At 38.2% G+C, this 22,643-nt stretch overlaps 1 protein-coding gene across 13 annotated transcripts in view; it reads right to left on the reverse strand.

Annotated features, from left to right (window-relative positions):
- Positions 1 to 22,643, reverse strand: part of NEK11 (NIMA related kinase 11) — a 275,620-nt gene that overhangs the window by 212,929 nt on the left and 40,048 nt on the right. For all 13 annotated transcript variants that reach the window (XR_006718737.1, XR_006718736.1, XM_045503664.1 and 10 more), the window contains exons 3-4: positions 17,789 to 17,954; positions 3,466 to 3,584 (exon numbers count right to left, since the gene is read on the reverse strand). Coding sequence is in view for 11 of the 13 variants with exons in the window: in XM_045503664.1 (XP_045359620.1) it covers positions 3,466 to 3,584; positions 17,789 to 17,954 (285 nt within the window). In the remaining 2 variants the exon portion in view is untranslated. The remainder of the gene's footprint in view (positions 1 to 3,465; positions 3,585 to 17,788; positions 17,955 to 22,643) is intronic.

A 22,643-nucleotide genomic window follows, 5' to 3' on the forward strand; every position in this document is an offset into this window, starting at 1 on the left:
CCTTCCTCCTTCCCTCCATCACTTCCTTCCTTCCTTCCTTCCTCCTCCCTCCCTCCGTCACTTCCTTCCTTCCTTCCTTCTTCTCTGTCTCTCTCCCTCCCTCCCTCTCACCCTTCCACCCTCCCTCTCTTCCTTCCACTCGCTCTATCTCCCACCTTTCCTCTCTCAATCTCTCTCCAGATTTCACCCAGGATATTCACTATTAAACTCAGCACCATTACTTCAAACCTATCTTTCCAACTTCTCACTTGCCTCTTTGGGTGATGAAACTTGGGTTCATCCTTGACCTTCTCTTATCAATCTGACATATCCACATAATTTCAAGCCGAGTCATTTGAACTTATCAAGTTAACTCTCATCCTTCCATGTCCTGCCCACTGCTGCCATATGGTTTCAGGTCATACAACCACATGCATGGATATTATAAAAGGTTCCAGACTGATATTCTGCGTTCCAATCTCTCCTGTCTATAATTTATTACCCAGTCTTCCTGAAGCTCTGATCATAGTTCCACTCAAAAGGATTCTGTGGCATCATTGTCTATAGTACAAAATAAAGCCCTCTACAACTTGATGTCAACCTACCATTCCTCACAACTTCATCCATGTATCCCAAGAGTCATTCCAACTGACCTACTCATCATTCACTCTAAAAGTACCATGAGTTCCCACATCTGTGCCTTTTCCAACTCTGTTCCCTAAATCTGGAAAGCTCTAACTCATCTTTCACTTTATTCAAAGCCTACATTGGGTCAAATATCACTTCTTCCAAGACCTTCATTGATTCTCCCAAGTAGAAACATTATCCCTTTTCTGATCTACTTTAGCATTTAGACTGTACTCTTTTTGGCACTCTTATCACTTGTTTTGAATTAGAGTATAATTTACATTAAAATGCATAAATCTTTAACTTGATGAATTTATCACCCTTGTAATCATCCACTTGGGTCAAGATATAGAACACTTCCAGCATCCAAGAAATTTCTTTGTGCCCCGTTCCAGTCAAAATCCCCTTCAAAGGGTAATCTCTATTCTAAGACTGCCTTTTTTTTAAAAATTTCATATAAATGGAGCCATAGAAGATGCACTCTTTTGCATCTGGCTTCTTTCACCCAACATCACATCTCTGAGATTCATCCAGGTCATGCAAATCAGTTGTATGTCCTTCTTTTACTGCAGAGTAGTATTCCATCATAAGACTATACCACAATTTATTCAACCATTCCATTATAAATGGACATTTCTCAGTGTTTTGCTATTACAATTAAGGCTTCTATGGATATTTTGTACATGTCTTTTGTTGGACACAGGAACTCATTTCTCATCTCAGGAACGAATTACTGGATCACAGGGTATTTGAGTGTTTAGGTTTTTTCTAAAGTGATTATACCAGCAATGTAAGAGAGTTCCAGTAGCTCCACATCCTTGTCAGCACTATTATTGTCAGAATTTTTTTTAGCCCTTCTGGTGACTATGCTTTCATTTCTATATAAATTACAACCACAAACAACAACATTTACAGAGTGCTTAACAGACTGCCAACTTTTTAAATGTGTAACATCTCAGTGAATATTACAGTCCTATAAGCAAGTAGGGAGAGTCCCATCATTATTCCTATTTTATAAATGAGAAAACAAAGGCTCAGAGAAGTTAAGCAGCTTGCCCAGGGCCATAATGCAGGATGTAGCAGAGACTCTGCATCTGATACATCCACTTGTTACAGGGTTTATAGTTATTTGGGTACATGTTTTATCTCTGCTAGTTCGCTAACAGTTTTTAAGGTTAGGTCTTATTTTTAATTTATCTCTGTTTAATAAATGAATAAATGAACCTAAGAATAAAATTTAAATTTCTGTCTTTGCAGAAAAACTTTACAATGTTTGGTTATGGTAACAATAAATAAACACCACAATTTGTTATCTGAATCACAAAGGATGGTATTTCAGGAACACAGACACACAAATATCCAAAAATTTAGCTCCATTTAATAACTTTCTTAAAATGTTGAAGGATTAAAAAAAAATTTAAATCCTCTCTTTGAAGGACTATTTTAAACTCATTTACTATTAACTCATTAACTAGTAACCACACCAAACATATTTCAAATATTTGGATTACTAAATCAACCAGATTTCAGTTTTATATTTTACACAGAGAACATAAAAGCTGTCACTTTTATATGTGAAGATGACATATACATATGTGACATATACATATTTCCTTATGTATAAGCTAACAAATATGCATGGAATAGTAGAGAAAAGAAAAGAAACACCAATACAACTGTATACACATATGTCTACATTCAGCAGCTTTGGGTAGTTTATTAAAACATTATTTGATATTCTTTTATCATTGTTTCTTAGGAAAGTTTAACATCATTCAGAAAATTTTTATGAGTTGTCAATAAATCAGTAGCTATTTGTATCATCGAGCATGTGTTTATTTTTTTGTTTTGTTTTGTTTTGTTTTCTACTTCTGTATTTTCTTTTTTCTCCTATGAAACTTATTGTCAAATTGGTTTCCATACAACACCCAGTGTCGAGCATATGTTTAGAAGATACATGGCAAAGCTCAGTATAATCTGGTCACTTTTTATGCATCCAGAAACCATAGGGAACACATGTGAGCTATCTGACATCCATGGGTAGCCAGACCTTGATGTATTCTATAAATTTCAACCTTTGTTCAAGAATGTTATCACATGTTCCACCCAGTCCTAAGTTGAAGGCTAACAGGGACAACTCCGAGTATCTGCTTTTGTCTATGTGTGTTCCTCTTTTCAAATGTGGTCATGCCATTTTATGTATCTATAAAACCCCCCAAAATTATTACTTTTGACATATAAGAAATATAATTAAAAGTTTTAAAATACATGTTAAGGCAGAGATTATAATTGCAAGTTACAGACAACTGAACTCATAAAACATACTTTGACCTTCTGTATCAGATATTTCACATCAAAACTGACTTGGTCTAAATATTTATCTCTCTAAGTCCCAAGAATAACTTTTGCCTCAATTACTCAGCTCATGTTGGGATGTGAACACAGCTAACTTGTGCACTGACACATTCTAAGTTGATTGTGCAATTGATTTAGAGCATGCTAGGTATTTATAGTTCAAGCCTGTTGTAAAATATAATAAATTCATAGCATGCTAAAGGTATCTGAGAATCACTTGTAAACACAGGAGATGATCAGATAAATGAGAATGTGTTTAATACAAATTTCTGTCTTGTATTCAAGGCCAACTTGATTTCTAGAACAACAACAAAAAAGGCTATTCAAGTAAATCTTTTATATTGAATCATTCAACAGTTTCTTCATGGAAAAGCATATTGCAGATGTTTAACTACAGTCATTTACCTTTCACGATTGCTTCCTTTCATTCTACCCCCCAAAATTCATTTTTCAGGTTCAGACATGACTGTTAAAATCGTGTCCCTCAGTAACAAATGAACATACCTTTCATGCATGTAGTCAACTCCTAGCAACAGCTGGATAAACCATTCGATTATCTGACTTTCCGGAAAGGTTTTTCCAGCTTCTTTATATTCCTGAATTTTACAGTCCAGGTCTCGGCCCTGAAACATAGTAGCATAATTTTTCATGTTTTTCTTTCAGTTAAGATTTTAAAATCAAGCTCTCTTTACAATAATTAATATATAACAATCACTGTTTATCACAAGAATGTGAGGGCACATTGCCACTCTGAACTATCACTGACAAAGAGTCTCTCCTTGGCCGAACTCTCGCCAGGCTCCTTTGAGCTCTCTTCTCAACTAGGCCTCACCCTTGGCTTATAAAGACTTGAATAAATACAAACACACTTCTAATAGTTCAAGGCCACATCCCCAGGATGACCCTAGTCTTCCTTAAAGTGCCTGCCTAAGAAAACTTACAGCTGCCAAAAGAATTTACTGTTTGTTCCTGCCCGCATCTCGAGATAGGGATCCCTGTCTCCTGGTTTCTGTGGAAGGGTAGGGACCTAATTTCAACTACTGCCAGTTAGCAAACCCAGATACATATGAACCAACTGCCTTCCTGCCTTCTCAGTGTTTCCCCTCCATGACTGTTCAGGTTCCCACTGTTTTCTCCCTTCTTCCAGTCTCACTATTTATCTTCCAGTCTCACTATTTATCATCCAGGCACTTCTGCACATATCAGAATATGTGCACAACAACAAGAGGTCAGCTCTTTCCCTGAGTGCCAGTTACCACATAAACTGTTTTCACCACTTTAAGTAATGCCCGCTGTGTTTATCTTTGACATCACTCAAGGACAAAACCTTTCTAAAAGGTTTTATTTTATTATGTTACTTAAATATTACCTAAAGTGTATTACATTACATTACATCACATATTTACATGTGTCCACATAAAACTAGGAATGACTTTTCTTATGCTTAGAGTTTTATACAACTATAGAAGCCTGACATATATACAAAGTAAAAATAGAAAGCCAAAATTAAAAATGAATGCTAAAATTAAAATGAATGCTATTAATTTAATATAAAGTGATGATGTTTTGGTGAAACTAAATCAGTCCTTATGTTGTGCATATGGCACTGGCTGCTGGAGTTCAGATTCTTTTCAGTTTGGCATGTCCAGACTAACATGTGTTTGGGATGACTTAACTCTCCTTTTGTCTATTATACAGCAACTGTTGATTTAGGTGGGGTCCAAACACATCATTTAAACATTTAGTCAGTCTGTTCTACTGCTCATTGGTGATAGAAAGAATAATCCTCAGTGCCAAAAATGAATCACGATCACAGTGACAAACATCTAAAGTTACCTAGCAGAGTCTGATATAAGGCCCTTTCTGATTGTGCTAATATTAATGTATTTCAACTACCATAGAAATGAATACACAAAATGTTAAATTTTCTCAGAGAAGCCCTATACCTGATCCCTTTTACCTTAAAACACTGAACAATTAAAAACAATTCAGGAAGTGTTTCTCTGAAAACAAGGAGGAGTGAAATGCAAGTGTTTAGGATATGCCAACAACACAGCCCCACGAGAGAAGAGAGGTACAAGCCATGTCCCTAAGGAACATAAGGACCAAACATTAAGCTACTTACAGACTATGCCTGACAGAGTTTTCTTTGTTAAATGCAAAGGAAAAGCATTTATAAGCAAAGAAACAACCAAAGGGAAATTACTTCTAATCAAACAACATTAGGTCAACCAATCGACTCGCTTGTAATGATTTTTTTATTTCCTTTCAGTGCAATATACAAATAATTTGCCTCCCATATTCTCACCTTCCATAAGGGCATGACAAACGAGAAGGGGCATATCAAACCTTCCGCTTGTATCTTAGGTCACATTTAATTTCCTGCTGGATTTTCTGGGCTAAGGAGATCAAAGCTTGCTGGAATTCAAAAATACAGTGAATTGAATATTTGACTCCTTGTCAAAAGACTATCATTTTCTTCTTTCTCCAAACCTACCTTTCTTTATATCCCCTCTTTTTTTTTTTTTTTTTAATTTTTTTTTTCAACATTTATTTATTTTGGGGACAGAGAGAGACAGAGCACGAACGGGGGAGGGGCAGAGAGAGAGGGAGACACAGAATCCGAAACAGGCTCCAGGCTCTGGGCCATCAGTCCAGAGCCTGACGCGGGGCTCGAACTCACGGACCGCGAGATCGTGACCTGGCTGAAGTCGGACGCTTAACCGACTGCGCCACCCAGGCGCCCCTATCCCCTCTCTTTTTAATCCTAGAGTTTATCAAAGTTCTATTGGATCATACAAGCTGTACTATCATAAGGTTTCTATAAGTTGCACAAAACATTTTTTGACAATAGAATATTACAACTTCCTGTGAAGTAGACACGAAAGCCCTTCAGATGAAAGGTAAGCTACCAATGTATATATATATATATATATTTCCAATCCAGGCTCTTCTATCCAAGAGGACTCTAGCAAAACCTCTCTCTCTCTCACACAGACACCTCCACACCCCCACATACTAATTTTAAAACAAAAAGCAAGATATCCTTTCAATATCCCATTTAGATTCTCTGAATATGATCAAATATCTCCACTGTCAGAAAGATAATTATATATGTTGCTGTGTCCTTCCTTAATAGCTTCAGATGAGGAGTAATGGATGGATGGATGGATGGATGGATGGATGGGTAGAAGGAAGGAAGGAAGGAAGGAAGGAAGGAAGGAAGGAAGGAAGGAGGAAAGAAAAAAGAAAAACTTGCCTTATAGAAATATAATCCAACCCAATGTTTCTTACTTTAGAAAGGTCATACAAAAGTACAATTGTCCCTATGAAAACAGACTTTGCATATGTAATTGTCTACCCCAATTGTAATAACACTAAAATTTGGAAAAATTCATGTGTTAAAATAGCATTCCTTTCAAGAATTTATCCCAAATAAATTATAAAAATGTGAATGTTTTACACATTTGTATCAGCTTTGGTATTGCTTTCTTTGTGAGTGAGTAGAATTATGTCCTTTGTGAGTTATCTTGCCATGACAGGAGCACACTCCCTGAGTGACATTTATTGTTAGTCTGACAATTACCTCCTAATGCTGTCTCCTCAAGTGGTAACTGAAACTTGCTTATTTGTTTCCTGCATTGATATTAAGTATGTGCACGATTTCTGGTGACTATATGTATGTATGTATATATACATATATACATACATACACATACACACACACACATATATGATTTCTGGTGACTATATATATATTTAGACTATTAAAAAAGAGAAAAAGAATAGGGCCTTCAATAGTAGAACTCAAAGTGAAATGTCAAAAGGATCAAGCTCCCCCTCGCTCTCTGAGTAGAACCATAAGAAGGAAAACTGAACCAGTTCCTAACATTAAGCAAGGAACCTCTTTAGTTGACAAGAAGATAGAACACCAAAAAATTAATCAGAGAGCTGGGCCTCATGCTCATCAAGTTGCTACCCCTACAATTTTCATTTTGTACGTTTATCTCTAAGAAACATTATTTGCTTTGTATGTACTTTGTTCTTTAATAAATACTCTGTAGATTATTTTCTTAGGATTTAAATTAGGTAATCAAGTCCCTCACAGATTAAGATAAAAAATTATGCTTTTATATCACAACCAAAGAAATATATTTTTTGTGAAGCAGATGGATTTTGAAATATGAATATGGAAAGCATTTATGACTTTCTTTCTCTAAGCCATCTTCCAAGTAAAAATCAAATGTTTGTGATAAAATGTCTTACCTCAGTTTAAGTTCTTATTACACTATCTGCAGGCTCATTGTTTTCTCAACTTTGTCTTTGAGAAATATTTAATGATGACTTTTATTGCTAAGAAAAACTTTAGTGAAGAATATTGACTTTTACTTAAACCAATATTAATGTTGCCTCAAGTCTATATTGCTCACAGAAAATGCTCTTTCAGTAATATCACCCCTTGAAAGTTGCAAATAAAGCCTTGATGTTAACTTCTGAAGTTTTGAAAATCTGTAACCCAAAATGCACCATTTGCTGGTTTACTGGCCTCTCCTCCCTCCCCCAGCCCAATTAGCCAACATCAGATTGACTTTGAAATGCCAAGACCTTGAAGGAATGAAGAACAACTCAAATACAGTGTCTAAACTCCATCTTTGATTCCATTAAAAAGTTTTAAATCCTAAAAGCATTTAATTACAAAAAATTAATCCGTGTTTTTTTAAGTCTTCAACAGAAGCACTTACAACCAGTTTAAAAAGCCAAAGTAGAACCTTCTCAGAAGTCTGAATACAACAAAACTGCAATGCCCAGAGCATATACAAAGCATGAAATAACCTCTGGATTCTAGGGTTGGGAGGAGCTTGAAAAACTGTTCTGCCCTACTTCATTTTAAAATTAAAAAGTTGCTCCTTATTAAGTCATTTGGTTGACATCTTCAATGCTGTTCTCTAACACTCCACATCACCTTTCAATAAGCTTCTAATACATCCTTTCAGTGGACTTCAAATTTTAGCAGGCATCAGAATTATCCATGTTTCTTGTTTAAAATGCATATTCCTGGACCGCATCAACAGACACTCTGATTTAGTAAGTCTGGAGGTGACAAAAGAATCTCTATTTTTAAACAAGCATCCTAAGTGACTCTGGGACAGGTAGTCCATGGACCACATTTTAACAAATGTTGCTAGATAATAACACAAATGGGCCATACACTTAATATTTCACCCATCACTGGCAACATTTGGTCCAACAGTTTGAAAAATTCCAAAGAAAAAAGATGTACTTTGGACAGGGCTGAATAAGAATCTTTTTATAATGACATATTTTTTCAAAAACACCAATAAATGGAGGTGGAGGGGGTGTGAAGATCATCTGTCGTTATGTTGTAGAACCCGAAGACATTCCCTTGGCATTTTGGAAGTGCACTGCAATGGAGTGCAAAAAAGTGGAGGAAATGGTAGGCCACACCATGCTCTTAAAAGCAAGATAAGAAAACTCGGTTTCTAAATAGGTACTAAATAATGCCATGTAGTATCATGATGTTCAAGTCTGATAATACAAATGAGAATTCCTGGGTTTGGCTGCTAATTTCTTTTTCCAAATTCTTTTAGAGTAAGTGTTCTTCCTGGTGATAGAAATGTACACGAATAAAAATAAAATAGAACTTATTTTTATCTCAAGTGACATGAAATGCTTTCTTCTATAAATCACTGGGTTGCTTTTAAAATAAACTATTTGAAGTGGATTATTCCATTTTTGAATACTTATATTTATAATTATATAAAGTCATATGTCAGTTAAAGCCACACCCCCAATGCTGTAAATTCTAATGGATTTATGAATTGCTTTGTATTAGTGTCTTAAGACACATCTTTTAAATAAAACTAATTTTGCCTTTCAATTTTTACATTAACAATTTTAAGTAAAAATTTGTGGCCTTCCTTTTTTTTTTTTTTAATTTGTATTTTAAGTAGGCTCCACACCCAAATGGGGCTGGAACCCGTGACCCTGAGACCAAGAGTTGCATTCTCCACTGACTGAACCAGCCAGGCACACCTCAGTGGCCTTACTTTTTAACTTTGTTGTTAAAAGGTTAAAATATATCATGGCTTAAACAAAGAAAGTAAATAGAACAAATCAGATTAATTAATTAAAAATCATGAGTAGATCCGTTCAGGTATATAAAATCAGACCCTCGGGCCGCCTGGATGGCTCAGTGGGTTAAGCGTCTGACTTGAGCTCAGGTCATGATCTCACGGTTGGTGAGCTTGAGCCCTGCATCGGGCTCAGAGCCTGGAGTCTGCTTCAGATTCTGTCCCCATCTCTCTGCCCCTCCCCCGCTCACACTCTATCTCTCTGTCTCTCTCTCTCTCCCATATATAAATAAACATTAAAAAATTATTTTAAAAATCAAACACTCACATGATTTACAGTCCTCCCTAACTGCCATAGAACTGACACAGAGCAAATTCAGGAAGGCCTACCTTCTCCAGGATGGAACTGCCCAGAAAAACCAGAGAGGCCTGATAGGATATACCTTTCTAAAGATAATGTTTAGTTCTTTCAATCAGCAGCAATCCCAGGAAAGCAGGCCATTGAAGACAGCCGTGATATGTGGCTACCCGGAGCTCATACTGGGAAGGATGGTGCTATAGACTGAATGTTTGTATCTCCCCAAAATACCTATGTAGAAATCCTACCCCACCTCAGTGTGATAGTATTAGGGGGTGGGGACTTTGGGATATGATTAGATCATAAGGGTGGAGGCCTCATGAATAAAATGAGTGTTTTTATAAAAGAGACCCCAGAGAACTCCCTCACCTCTTCTTTTTTTCTTCGAGAGAGAGAGGGAAAGAGAACGTGGGCACGCATGTGTGCGTGTACACACATGCACACACACACAAGCCGGGGAGGAGCAGAGGGACAGGAAAAGAAAGAATCTTAAGCACACTCCACACCCAGCCCAGAGCCTGACACGAGGCTCAATCTCACAACCAACTATGAGATCACGACCTGAGCCGAAAGCAAGAGTTGGACACTTAACTGACTGAGCCAGCCAGACACCCCTCGCTCACCTCTTCTAGCATGTGAGGACACAGCAAGAAGATGACCATTTATGAACCAGGAATCCAGTCTTCCCCAGATATTGAATCTGCTGGAATCGTGATTTCAGACTTCCAGCCTTCAGAACCGTGAGAAATAAATTTCTGTTGTTTATAAGCCACCGGGTCTATGGTATATTGTTATAGCAGCCTGAATGGACTAAGACAGACGGTCACGAATCAATGTCACAATAATCAATAACCTACGAGTCTCCCTCAACTGTAACAAAACAATTTGGATGTTAGTGGCCCCAGACAGAGCTTCAGGACAATAAGCAGTGGCTTTAAAAGGACAGAAAAAGATTTTTCTTTAATTGCAGACCCAATGCATACCCAGTATTATGAAGTTACAAGGACTCTCTGAGAGCTGAGAGCTAGTAAGCCTGATTGCTACATGTCATTGCCAAATTCACTACTGACACTTACTAGAAGTTCAAGATTGTTAAAACTTAGCCTACTTACTTCGTTTATTTAAATAGTTTTAAATAAATAAGAAACATAAGAGAAAATTTCAAATTTTCTTTTGTACAGTACAAATAAATCTTTGGCAAGTACTTGCTTGAAAGTTGCTATCAGACTCATTAGTGTTTAAGAATTTGCATGTTTCCTCCTTCTGGCATGAATCATACTAAAGGTTACAAGTCAAACTCAGAGTTAAAAATGAGCCTGCCTTCCAGAAAACAACTGGAAAGGGGAGAGGGGAGCAACAATGAAATAATGAATGATTATAAATAACAACTTCCATTACTGGCAGTCTACTAGGTGCAAGGTCCTGAGAGCCATTTTTTCAATATTCATTATTTCAAATCCCTAAAAAAACTAACAAAAGAGGTGTTGATACACTATCTTAATAGCAGGAAAAGGATCACAGAAATGAAATAACTTCCTTAAGGAAATAGACCAAGATCTGAACACAAGTCAGTGTAATGACAAAGTCCACCCACTTTCCACTATTTCAAGCCCTACCTAGTCTCCTACTGAGAGACGTAAATTACTTAATAACATCATCATCATCATATTAAAATATGTATGTGTGTACAAACTGATATACTTGTGTTTTTGTGTTTATGTATAAAAACAAAGATAAAGATACCGAGTGTAAGTGAGAAAAAGCCAAGAAAAGGAAATGCACGTATATATACATACATATATATATATATATATATATATATATATATATACACACACACACACACATATGAATTGTGAGATGATTACCACATTCAAGTTAACTGACACATCCAATTCTTCACATAGTTATCTTTTTTTTTTTTTTTTTGGTGGTGTGTGAGCACTTGAGATCTACTCTCTTGGCAAATTTCAGGTATACAGTACAGTATTGTAAGCTATGTCCCTGTGCCCAGAACTATATTCTAGATTCCCACATCTTGTTCATCTTATAACTGGAAGTTTTCATTTTGTATAATTTACATAGGCTTGATTAGTGTAGCTATGTAGAAATTTGTGCTTAGGGCCACAATTTGAAACATGTTTGGTTAACATTGTTGGTATGAGCAATAAAACAACCAATGTCTTCTAATTCATGTCCATGTACAGGTAGATAATTACATGCTTGGGGAGGTAGGAACCATGGACTATTTGGTTGACTCTATGAAATATTAAGGAAGGAATTAGAGCGATCCAAGTAAAAGAAAAAAAAAAAAAGGAGCAATTTTCCCAATACCCCTGGTCCTCGTTCTGCCCTAGATGAAATTCAATATTCTAGCCATGTGACTGCCAGAAAATCACTCCACCTCTCTGGGGTCCTGTTTCCTCATCTATAAAATGAAACTAATTAATAAGAATCTACCTCTCCTTGAAAAAGGATAAGGGCACGTTAAGAGGACACAAGAGCCAACCTGAAGGAACCCCAACAGCTAAAGTTGGAACAGTTTGAACAACAAAACAAAAATGACAGTATTGGGTTATAACCCATAGAATAAAATAAATATTCATGAGTTCATGCTGATATAAATAAATAATTGAATACATAAATGGGAAAGGGACAGTAGAACAGCTCTTCCTTATAAGAGAATCCCAATTAGTAAATATAGAAAGAGTGAGGGAAATACATAATCACCATTAGTAAAATATCACAGTATAAAGTACTCCAGGCAACCTTTACTGAAAGATGCTAAAATCTATGGGTGAAAGTCTGAGGAAAAACAGGATATTAGCATAGTCTCAAAATATTTTTCCCAAGATACTTATCCATTACAAAAAAAGAAAATAGTAACACCGTAGTGGAGAAATCCAGCAGACACAACTTCAATCAGTCAAAGTTAACATCACCAGTAATAAGCTGAACTAGCATCATGTTCCCTCTTAATATGATGTAGTGAGAAGGACATCACATCACTTGTGTGCTTCCTCAGAATATAGAACCTCAATCTAATCACAAGGAAACATCAGGCCAATCCAAACTGAGAGGCCTTCTACAAAATAAGTTACCAGTAGTCATCAAAAGTATCAAGGTCATAGAAAACAAGGCTGGAAAAGGGAACTGTCGCCGACAAGAAAGGAATAGGGAGATGCAACAATTATACACAATGCAGGATCCTAGATTGGGCCCTGGAACAGACAAAGACACTAGGAATAAAAGTGGTAAAATATTAATATCCTGGTTTTGATTATTATACAATGGGTATATAAGTTGTTAACATTAGGAAATGCAAACACATTATCATTAAAAGTGAAGTATTAGGTTCTTAAATCATGGCCCATGCTTTTCTACTTCTTAGCTTTTTATCACATTATTCCCTTTAACTAAAATGTCCTTGCCCCATCTCCCTTGACTAAATTCTTTCCATACTTCAAGTTCAAATATAATGCCAGCTCCTCCATGGTTTCCATAGTCCATTTCTCTCTAGTCTTAACTTGCACAGGACTTTAACCACCTCCTTCCCTCAACACTTACCATATCTAGCTTGTACTTTTGCTATTGATAGAAATGGTTTATTCTACCAGACGGGTTCATTAAAGAAACATTATATTATCTCTGTTGCCCCACACTCTCTAGAATTATATCTGACACAGATTTGGGGCTCAATAATGGCTTTTGGAAAGACTCTTGACTATCATTGCCTTGGTGAATTTCAAACTGTTAAGGAACCAATAAATAATCTAGAATGCCAATTTATTCACATGCAGTGAGAGCTACAGCTGCCAAGACAACAGGGAGCTCATGTCAGTTTAGCCAGAAGATTTTTTCCTGTTAGAAGAGGCATATGTGGAGAGCTGAATTATAATCAGAAGTTGCACACAGAGCAAGGAGAACAGGCCAGGTAATTATCATAGCACCTAATGAGGTGGCCTGAGCATAAAACCTAACCCACCACCAGAGCCAGAATTCCCCGTTCTCCAGTCCAGGCCTCATCTTTGTTCAGTGCTCCATACACACTGACCAAGTTTTCCTTTATGGCCCCATTTTTCTGCTTCCACACTAACCATTCAACTTTTTTATGCAGCTCTCAGCCCTGGCTACACATTAGAATCACCTGGAGAGCATTCAAAACTCCTGACGTCCAGATAAAAATCCAGATCAATTAAATCAAACTTTCTGGAGATGGGCCTCAGGTCTTGTGATTTTTGAAATCTCCTCATGATTCTAATGTACAGCCAAGGTTGAGCACTACCATTACACTAAGATAGTTTCTGTTTAGTTATGTTAATATCACTAAGCAGAAAATAGGCGTGCCTGGGTGGCTCAGTGGGTTAAGCGTCCGACTTTGGCTCAGGTCATGATCTCACAGTTCATGAGTTTAAGCCCCACGTTGGGCTCTCTGTTGACAGCATGGAACGTGAAGCCTGCTTCAGATTCTATGTCTCCCTCTCTGTCTCTGCCCCTCCCTGCTCTCTCTCTCTCTCTCTCAAAAATAAATAAACGTTAAAAAAATAAATCAATAAAAATAAAATTTTAAAAATATCACTAAGCAGAAAATAGACAAGTCCAACCTTTCCTGCTTTCAGCTGATAGCATTATGGTCTCTCTCTGCTGAAGATACATGGGCTATATTCACCTATACTCTACTGCATCTCCTAAGTTAATGCCCAGGTTTCTGGGGATGCCTTGTCCTCACCCAGGTGGGTAGGTAGTACCTCACAGCCCTCCAGTGCAGTACATTGTTAGGTGTGCCAGCAAAATAAGGTAGGACAAAATGCTTTGGACATATGTAACAGGAAGAAGGATCCAATACTTTATCTTTTACCATTAGTTTTTGACAGAAATGAGGTGGGAGGCAGCTGCAAGCAAGTAATAAAGAATTCGTCAGAAAAAAAAAAAATTTCTGATTGCTAATTGCTTTGTGGCTCACTACGTGGGTCCCTGATATGATACAAAAATTAATCAGAAAAAGATCAATCCCACACATCTAAAGTCTGAGACGGTTCATACCATGCATAATGTACTGAGTGCCAGGAGACATATAATGCTATGTGGTGGGGGTGGGGAGGGATTTCCACCAGGAGATTATTGAAGTCTTTGTAGAGGAGGTACCATTTCTGCTGGGCCTAAGAGGATGAGTAGGATTCGAAGATGTGGGGCTATGAGAAAGGACACTCTGAAAGGAATGGCCCAAGCACAGATGAAGAGGTGTGAAACTGTGCAGGACACACAGGAAATGGCAAGTAGTCCCACTTAACACTGGGTGGTGGGGGTGGGGGCGAGGGAGAAGAGAAGGCGTCAATATTTGAAATACTCTTCCATTTTGGCAGTTTTGGAACTATTCCCCATCAAAGATTTGGTTAGATCTTGACAAGAAGTGGTGAGAGTTCAGTTGTTTGCTTTTGACGCTCTTATCTGATGTTATGTGCCCAAAGGGTTGAGTGGTAGATCCAGCAGTCTCACAAATGCATTTATATATTTGGATCTTGCAAGGTCCCAAATTAAATTACAAAAGAGCAAACTTGGAGAGAAAAAAGACCAACTATTTCAATGGTGATAGCATTTTTCTATGAGCTACAAGTTTGGCCATCTGCTATTTCCAGCATGATTTTACCTCAATAAAGAGAGGATAATGCCAGAGTTGTGCGAGTTAAGAGCAAATGTGGGTCTGATAATGAGAAGTATCTCTGTTAACAACAAGAACCAGCGATCCGCAAACGTCATTCCTTAGAAGTCAGATAAGTGACAGTCTGACAGCTCAGCAGCCTGGAGCCCAGGAAGACCCCTCAGTGGTTCCCCTGCCTGCCTGTGGCTGTCACCATGGCAACGCCCCTCCAGGGAGAGTAGCTCAACCCTTGGAAACCACCAGCATTTAAAAATTAACGCAGATGATCCTGGACTGGATCCTGCGAGAGAAAAAAACATACAGAAATATCCTTTCCAAGGACGTAATTGGGACAAATGGGCTAAATTTGAAGATGGACTGCGGATGGGCCTCACCTGGTGGGCTTGTCAAAACACAGATTGCCAGACCGCACCTCCAGAATTTCTGATTCAGTATGACTGGGGTGGAGTGCCCAAGTAAAAATGATGCTGCTGGCCTGGGATCACATTTTGACATCCAATGGATTACATACTAACATTGTATCAATGTTAATTTTCTAATTTTGATCATTGTATCAGGGCTATAAAAGACACTGTCCTTGGCCTTAGAAAATATAGTAGTATTTAGAACAAAGAGGCATTGTGTCTGCAACTCCCTCTCAAATGGTTCAGGAAAGATAGATGGATAGATGATAGACAGATGGATAGATAGATAGATAGATAGATAGACAGATAGATGAATAAATAGAATGATAAAGCAATTGGCAAATCTGGACAAACAGTATATGGGAGTTCATGTGTTATTCTTATAACTTTTCTGGTAGCTTAAAGTTACATTAAAGTTAAAAAATTTTAAAAATAAGGCAGGGAAAGAAAGTTGTAGCTTATCACCTAGACGTGTCCAATATGGTAGCCAGTAGCCATATTTTGTTATTTAATTTAAATATATCAAAATTAAATAAAATTTAACATCTGGTTCCTCAATCACACTAGCCACACTTGGTCAAGGGCTGAAAAGTCATGTGTGACTCCTGACTATTGCATTGGACAGCACAAATATGGAACATTTCCATTATCACAGAAAGCTCTATTGCACAGGAATGACTACAGTGAAAAATATTGTTAAGACCAGGAAAGAATCTTTGGAAAATCCAGTGTGCTAAAAGCAGCAGTAGAGCTACCTCTATGGTCATAAGCAGTTGATTAACTGAAGGGCTAAAGGAAGAAAAATGATTAAACTGTAGCAGACGGATCATATTGTAGCTATATATGGAAATACCTGCAGTTTTGCATGGATTCATGACATACGTGCCCGAGTAGCTGGTCGTTATCACTGCTCTGCACAACTCATCATTTTACTTTTCTTAATAGTCCACTGATGAAGGAGAAGCGGACATCCAAACTCCCTGTTTCTCTCCCCGCCCCTTCTTTTCCCTTACTTTCCTTCAAGCAGAAGAGTGGATGAGGAAACACCTGGCAAAGCTGAGCTGAAGAGGCTGACCTGCAGGGAAATAGCTGACACTTGGAATATCTCAAACTTGCAGATATTTAAATAGGGCTTTTGACTTATATTGGTTAATATACACCAGCTGATGTGTAAAGCAGAAAAGGTTGACTTTTGTTGCTATCCCTACTCCTTCCAAGCTTCATCTCCTCTTGCCTTTTCTTTTCTGCTTCTCAAACACATGGCACCCTCTGGCTGTCCAAAGTTTCTGACCCACACAGACCTGTCTTCCATTCTAAGGAGCATCTTCTTTCTCCCCAGCATCTTTTCATTCAGGCCCCAGCAACACCCAGGTGATGAACTGGCTAAATTCACTCTAAAGTATAAATAGCACCAAATTCTCCCAAAGTGCATTTGCCTAAGACTAGCTCCCAGAATGTTCTGGAAGATACTTTTTAAGCAAGGTCATCTTTACGTACTCTCTGCCTGACCCCGCCCTTATAACTCCCCTCTACCTAGCCTCTCAGGGACAAACATACAGATTCATATTATAGATACACCTTGGCACTTTCCCCCTCTGGTACCTTTCCAAGCAGCTTCATATTTGGTTGGGGCTCAGTAAAATGCACAGCTATTACTTGCAGAGAACATGGAGTGGCAGGGAAAATTGAAAATATCTGAAGCCATTAATCACAAATTTATAAGTATGAAGAAATATTTCCATGAGGAAAATGGGCCATATTTGCATTTCCAAATTTCCATCGAGGAAAATGAGGAATAAGCCTAGAACCCAAAACTCAAGAGATGGACCTCTGCTCCATGCAGGACTCCATTATAGCATTTAAATGGTCTGTCCAATGGACACACTGTAGAAGGTTTGGGTGACATTCTCCCTAAAATACATCCCCAAGAAGCATTCTTCTGCAGCAAATACTCCTTCTTTGGAAGTGAATTTGTCAATTACCTAAAGATTATAATTCTCAGTTGCAAGACGCGATATCCCGGGTCTTTATAGTCCAGCTTGAGGGGTTCTTTTCTTTTCAATTTTTATTTAAAATTCCACTTAGTTAACATCACAGTGTGATATTAGTTTCAGGTATACAATATAGTGATTCAACGCTTCCATACAACACCAGGTGCTCATCACAACATCCTTAATCCCCATCCCCTATTTAACCCATCCCCCCACCCACAGGCTAGTGATTTGATAATTGAACTTATGAGATGTCCCTTTACAGAGTGCCATTTACCATGAAACAGATTTTTATTGAGAATTCCAAAAGAGGAGAGTCTCACCTCACAGTACTCTGTGATAATGCAGAAATTATCTTGCTCCACAAAGCTTGCATGGAACTTGACAATGGCTGGGTGGTCCAGCTTGGAAAGGAGCTGGGCCTCCAAATTGGCCTGCACAGTCTCATTTGGATTGAGTTCTCCCACAGAGATTTCCTTGAGTACTTTTCTGCAGCCAAAAACAAAAACAAAAAAACAAACAATATTTAAGTACATTTAGATTTAAAAAAATAATTTATATGAACAAATGGTTCAGGGCCACCTAGTTAATGCCCAGGCTACGACCCAATCATAGGTCTGGTATTGGCTGTTATGACACTGAGTCTCCTAGTGGTCCCTGGGCCTGCCTGCCTAGCCCGGTCACTGACACACCTGTGGCACTACAGTTTTGATCAAACTGGGCAGAGACTGAGCTAATCTTAAGCAACATTGTTGAGGTGGCTCTTCCTTGGTCTCTATATGTCTCAGTTTCTCTTTGTCTTTCACATGGTGTCTCTGCTTCCATCTGTCTCTGTGTGTGTTTTATCTCTCACCTTACCTGTTTTCCTCAGCTTTTCTATTTCTCTCTATTCCTATCTTGGTATCTATCTCTGTCTCTCTTTGTCTCTCTCTCTCTCACTTATATATATATCTGTCACTCTGTCTCTCTGTGTTTTTCTTTGACTTTGTCTTTCTCTGCCTCTTACACACACACACACACACACACACACACACACACAAACACACATGCTTCTATCTCAACTCTAAAATTTTCCAAATCTATCAACTTAATACCAATAGGGCCATTATCTATATCCTTTCTTTTTCAAACTATTCTTGGCATAGCATACTTTATTGCTATTAGTGTTTAAGAGAAAAAAAAATCTAAAAACATTGATAGAGGTATTTAGGGTCTCAAGCATGTATAAATGGAACAAGAACTCATTAAATCTCCAAATTATTAATTTTAAACTGTGATAATTCAATGAGGAGTGGACCAAAACACTATCTCTTCCCATCTAAGAAAAAAATAGTCTGATGAACAAACCAATTACGGTACCGAGTATAAACCAGATTGCCAGGGAAAAGCACTTTAGAGCACCAATTACATGTGAGACAGATTCTGCTGATTATAAGTAAACGTTGGCTATTCATTAAGGCAAGTTCTGCAAAACCCATGCTAGAAAACATTTTACAAAGATAGTCTTTAAGAGTTACAGCCTATGCATATTAATGAAAATGTATTTATAGTAGAAACAGTCTTAATTAAAGGCCCTTCAACCAACTCATAGATTAAGCAGAGCTCTCCAGCCCTTGCTAACAGATGCTGACAGCAGCTTTTGCCACAAGTAATGCCTGTGCCCAGTAGGTGCCCAGGAGGTGCTCTCTGGCACACCCGTTAACTCCTCCCTTCCAGGTAAGATGTGTGCTTACCGAGTCATTGTGTTTACTCCCAAACTTGTTTACGCCAGTTGTGCTTACTACTGTAAATTTGTGACTTAAATTTGACAAACTGATGAAGGATGAGTATGAGTGTTATCTTTGTGAGGAAAACTAAGTCAAATGCTTACCGAAAAACTTCACAGTGACAAGTTACAAAAAAGAATTGCGGTTAAATAAGTAATTGACAAGATAGCGCTACATTGGTTTAAAAATGTAAAAATGAAGTATTCTGAATTCATGCTGCTAAATTTTCATTCCGTTTTAAAGAAGGTAAACCTGGAAAACGTAACATACTATGGATGTAGTTTATGCAAAAAAAAAAAAGATGAAGGGACTTCTAATCAGAAAACATTAGATATTGGCTGTGCATCAAAAAATTGGAGAAAATGTGCAATAATGTTTTACATTGATGTAAATATTTTCATTATGTCATTGCATTTAAAAATTGTTTCCTCTGTTTACCCAAGTACCAGCCCCAATCACAATGGATAGGAGAGCTCCTATCATCCTTAAAAATATGATTATACTATACATTTTTTCATTGATTCAAATAAGACTCCCCCCTAGTTGTTTCACTGTGGAAGACATTTCCTCAGGCAATACCAGAGACAGAGCCTGTTTCTTCGCTCAGATGCAGGGCCTAGAAGTTTTAATACTGCAGTCAGCACTGTCTTGTGCAGTTTTTGCCTCTCCTATTCCTCAATGGCAAACATTTCATAAAAATTCTAGGTTAGACAATCTGTCCTAAAAGCTGAGACACTACGTAGGAAAACTTAGAAAGTGTCCTTATCTTACTGATCCGTATCGCGTGTTGGGTGACAGTTGGCTTTTTTTCTTGACCAATAAAAGCTTGTTGTTAAGTTTCCATTCTCCAAAATCTGATTCATCAGGAGAATCTTCTATTTCAAGATGGCCATTATTGGGAAATCAGTTTTCCTAAAACTTGAATCATTTATAACATTTTATTCATTTTAAATGTTTCTCATGGTCTTCCCATTGTGAACCCCTAAAAGACAACCCCAGCAGGCACTGGCTGCATTAGATAGGAGGGCCCTAAACAGGGGGCCTCACAGGCTCTGCTTTGCCATTTACAGGTGTCTTTAACTAGGACTGCAATTTAGAAAGTCGGAACATTTGGTTCCCTTCCCCTAATGGAGCTTTCCCTTTGGTGTTGTTAGGTAATGAACACCTTCTCAGGCCCCTACTTGATAATGAAGTGATTCTAAAGAAATGCTTGCATGGGACCATTTTCTATAAGAAGACCAGTTCCATCAAGAATTTGGTTAAAAATGACCTCATGTTATTAAGAGCGGCATCCAGACTGTTAGTAAAAGGAGCTTGAAATGACATCCGTAGTTATGTTTTTCTGTAACTTCTGAAGATTACCACGCAGCTAGCAAAGCTCAATGACATCTTCATAGTGCCTTTCCAGTAATTTACTGTGCCCAGCTAATATGCAGTTGTAAAAGTCACAGTGGTTAAGCATGACAACATAAAGCCTTACACAAACTTGCAATATTCTCTTGCTGTGAAGGAACAAATGCTATAAAAAGCTTAAATATACTTGTTTTTCCTCATAAACACCAACTATTGTGTAACAGAGCTTGAGATTTTACATATAGTTAACCTGAGTCCTGTCTGGCAGCCTGATGATAAAGCATAAAATCTCATTTGCCCACAGCTTAGCAGACGAAGGTACGGCTATTAAGACAGGTGGTATCTAATACAATCATCTCTAGCTGACGCAGAGACATTCTACCTTCCTTACCTAAAATCATGTCACTGAACCAACAGAGGAAACTCTCATTACCTATCACAAAATATGAGATCAATATCAGTCGAAGGCAGCATGGAAACATACCAAAACAAGGACAGCTTGTCACCTGCTTGGTGACTCTCAGCCTGTCACCCACTCCTAAATAACATGACAGATATTTATTTTATCAGAACTTCAACTATTTGGGAGAAACTTTATGACAGCAGCAAAACGCAACACAACACAACAAAAAAACCTACACACACAAGCATCCCTGCAGACCCACTTAACTTACAAACTTTCTGTTCTTTTTCCCAAGTGGCATGCTTCTTTCTTTCTAGAATCAGTAACAAACTGACAAACTTTGGAGGGTGACTTTGGAAATCTGGGATAACTATAGCTAATTTCATTCCCTTAAAATTCACCCACTCATCATATAAATGGGGCAGATTTTATTTTTGAGATGTTAACCAAGGGTTGTTCCCCCCCCCCCAAATATCCTCTTATTCTTTCACATGTTCCCCATCGAATCAGCAGCATATGCTGCCTCAGGAAAAAGAGGACATCTCACAAACCAGAGGATAACTCAAATCCCTGGCTTTTGATTTTCCACAGGAGAGACCAAGGATAGTGAAAAGGTCTGAAGGAATATGTGGCCAGTGGGTGAGTGTCCTCTCCACCTCCAGGTGAGAAAGAGACCCCCTGGACCAGATGAAGGGAAGGCAAGAAAGTTAGGTGTAGCTGAGCCCTTGAAAACAGTTCATGTCCCCTAGGCAGGGTCCAGAGAGGAGAGTAGGAACAGGACTCCAAGATGGGTAGGAGAACATGAGAACAGAAGAACTGTGCTCTCTTTCCAAAGCAGGGCATAGAAAAAATAGCAGCACCCTCTCATTTTCTGGTGTCCAGCTAGGGGTAGGAGTGAAAAAAAAAAGGTCCTCAAGGGGCAAGGAAGCTGATGAGCCCAAGAGAGTTCTAGAATCCCCTATGTCCCAGTGAGGCACGAGGAGCAGTGGGATAAGGTCCCATGTAGCCACGACCATCTTGGTGAGGGCTAGTCAGCTAGTGGGTGTGGAAAGCTTTGCAGTTAGTCTGGAAAAAACTAGCTATGTCCCTTCCCTTGTGATTTAAGCATTAACAGTCATGCATTGCATGCATGTTGTAAGCACCTACTACGTGTCTACAGTGTAGCAGGCACTGGAGATTCATAGGCCCTGCCCTTGTATCTACCGGGAAAGACAAATATTAAACAAAAAAATAAATGTACGTGAATGTGCAAAAATACATATATTTTCAAAAACTTCATATCGAGATGAGCGCTGTTAAGTTGGAGTAAATAACATCTGAGGCTCTCCTCATTTAAGATGTTATGACGCTTTGGGGCGCCTGGGTGGCTCAGTCGGTTGGGAGTCCGACTCTTGATTTTGGCTCAGGTCATGATCTCACGGTTCGTGGGATGGAACCCCATACCGGGCTCTGTGCTGACAGCAAAAATAAATAAATAAACGTTAAAAAATATTTTTGCGTATTTCCTTCCCATCTTTTTGCTACAGTTTTTTTTAAACAGTAGAGGGCAAACCTTTTGCACAATTTGCCTGCTGTTATTTTCACGTGACATTATTACAGCAGAAACCTGTCATTTGAGGCTGCCCGGCATCTTTAGACAGCCTCCCTACATTGCAC

The sequence above is a fragment of the Leopardus geoffroyi genome, chromosome C2 (genome assembly GCF_018350155.1).
Source record: "Leopardus geoffroyi isolate Oge1 chromosome C2, O.geoffroyi_Oge1_pat1.0, whole genome shotgun sequence".
NCBI lineage: Eukaryota > Metazoa > Chordata > Mammalia > Carnivora > Felidae > Leopardus > Leopardus geoffroyi.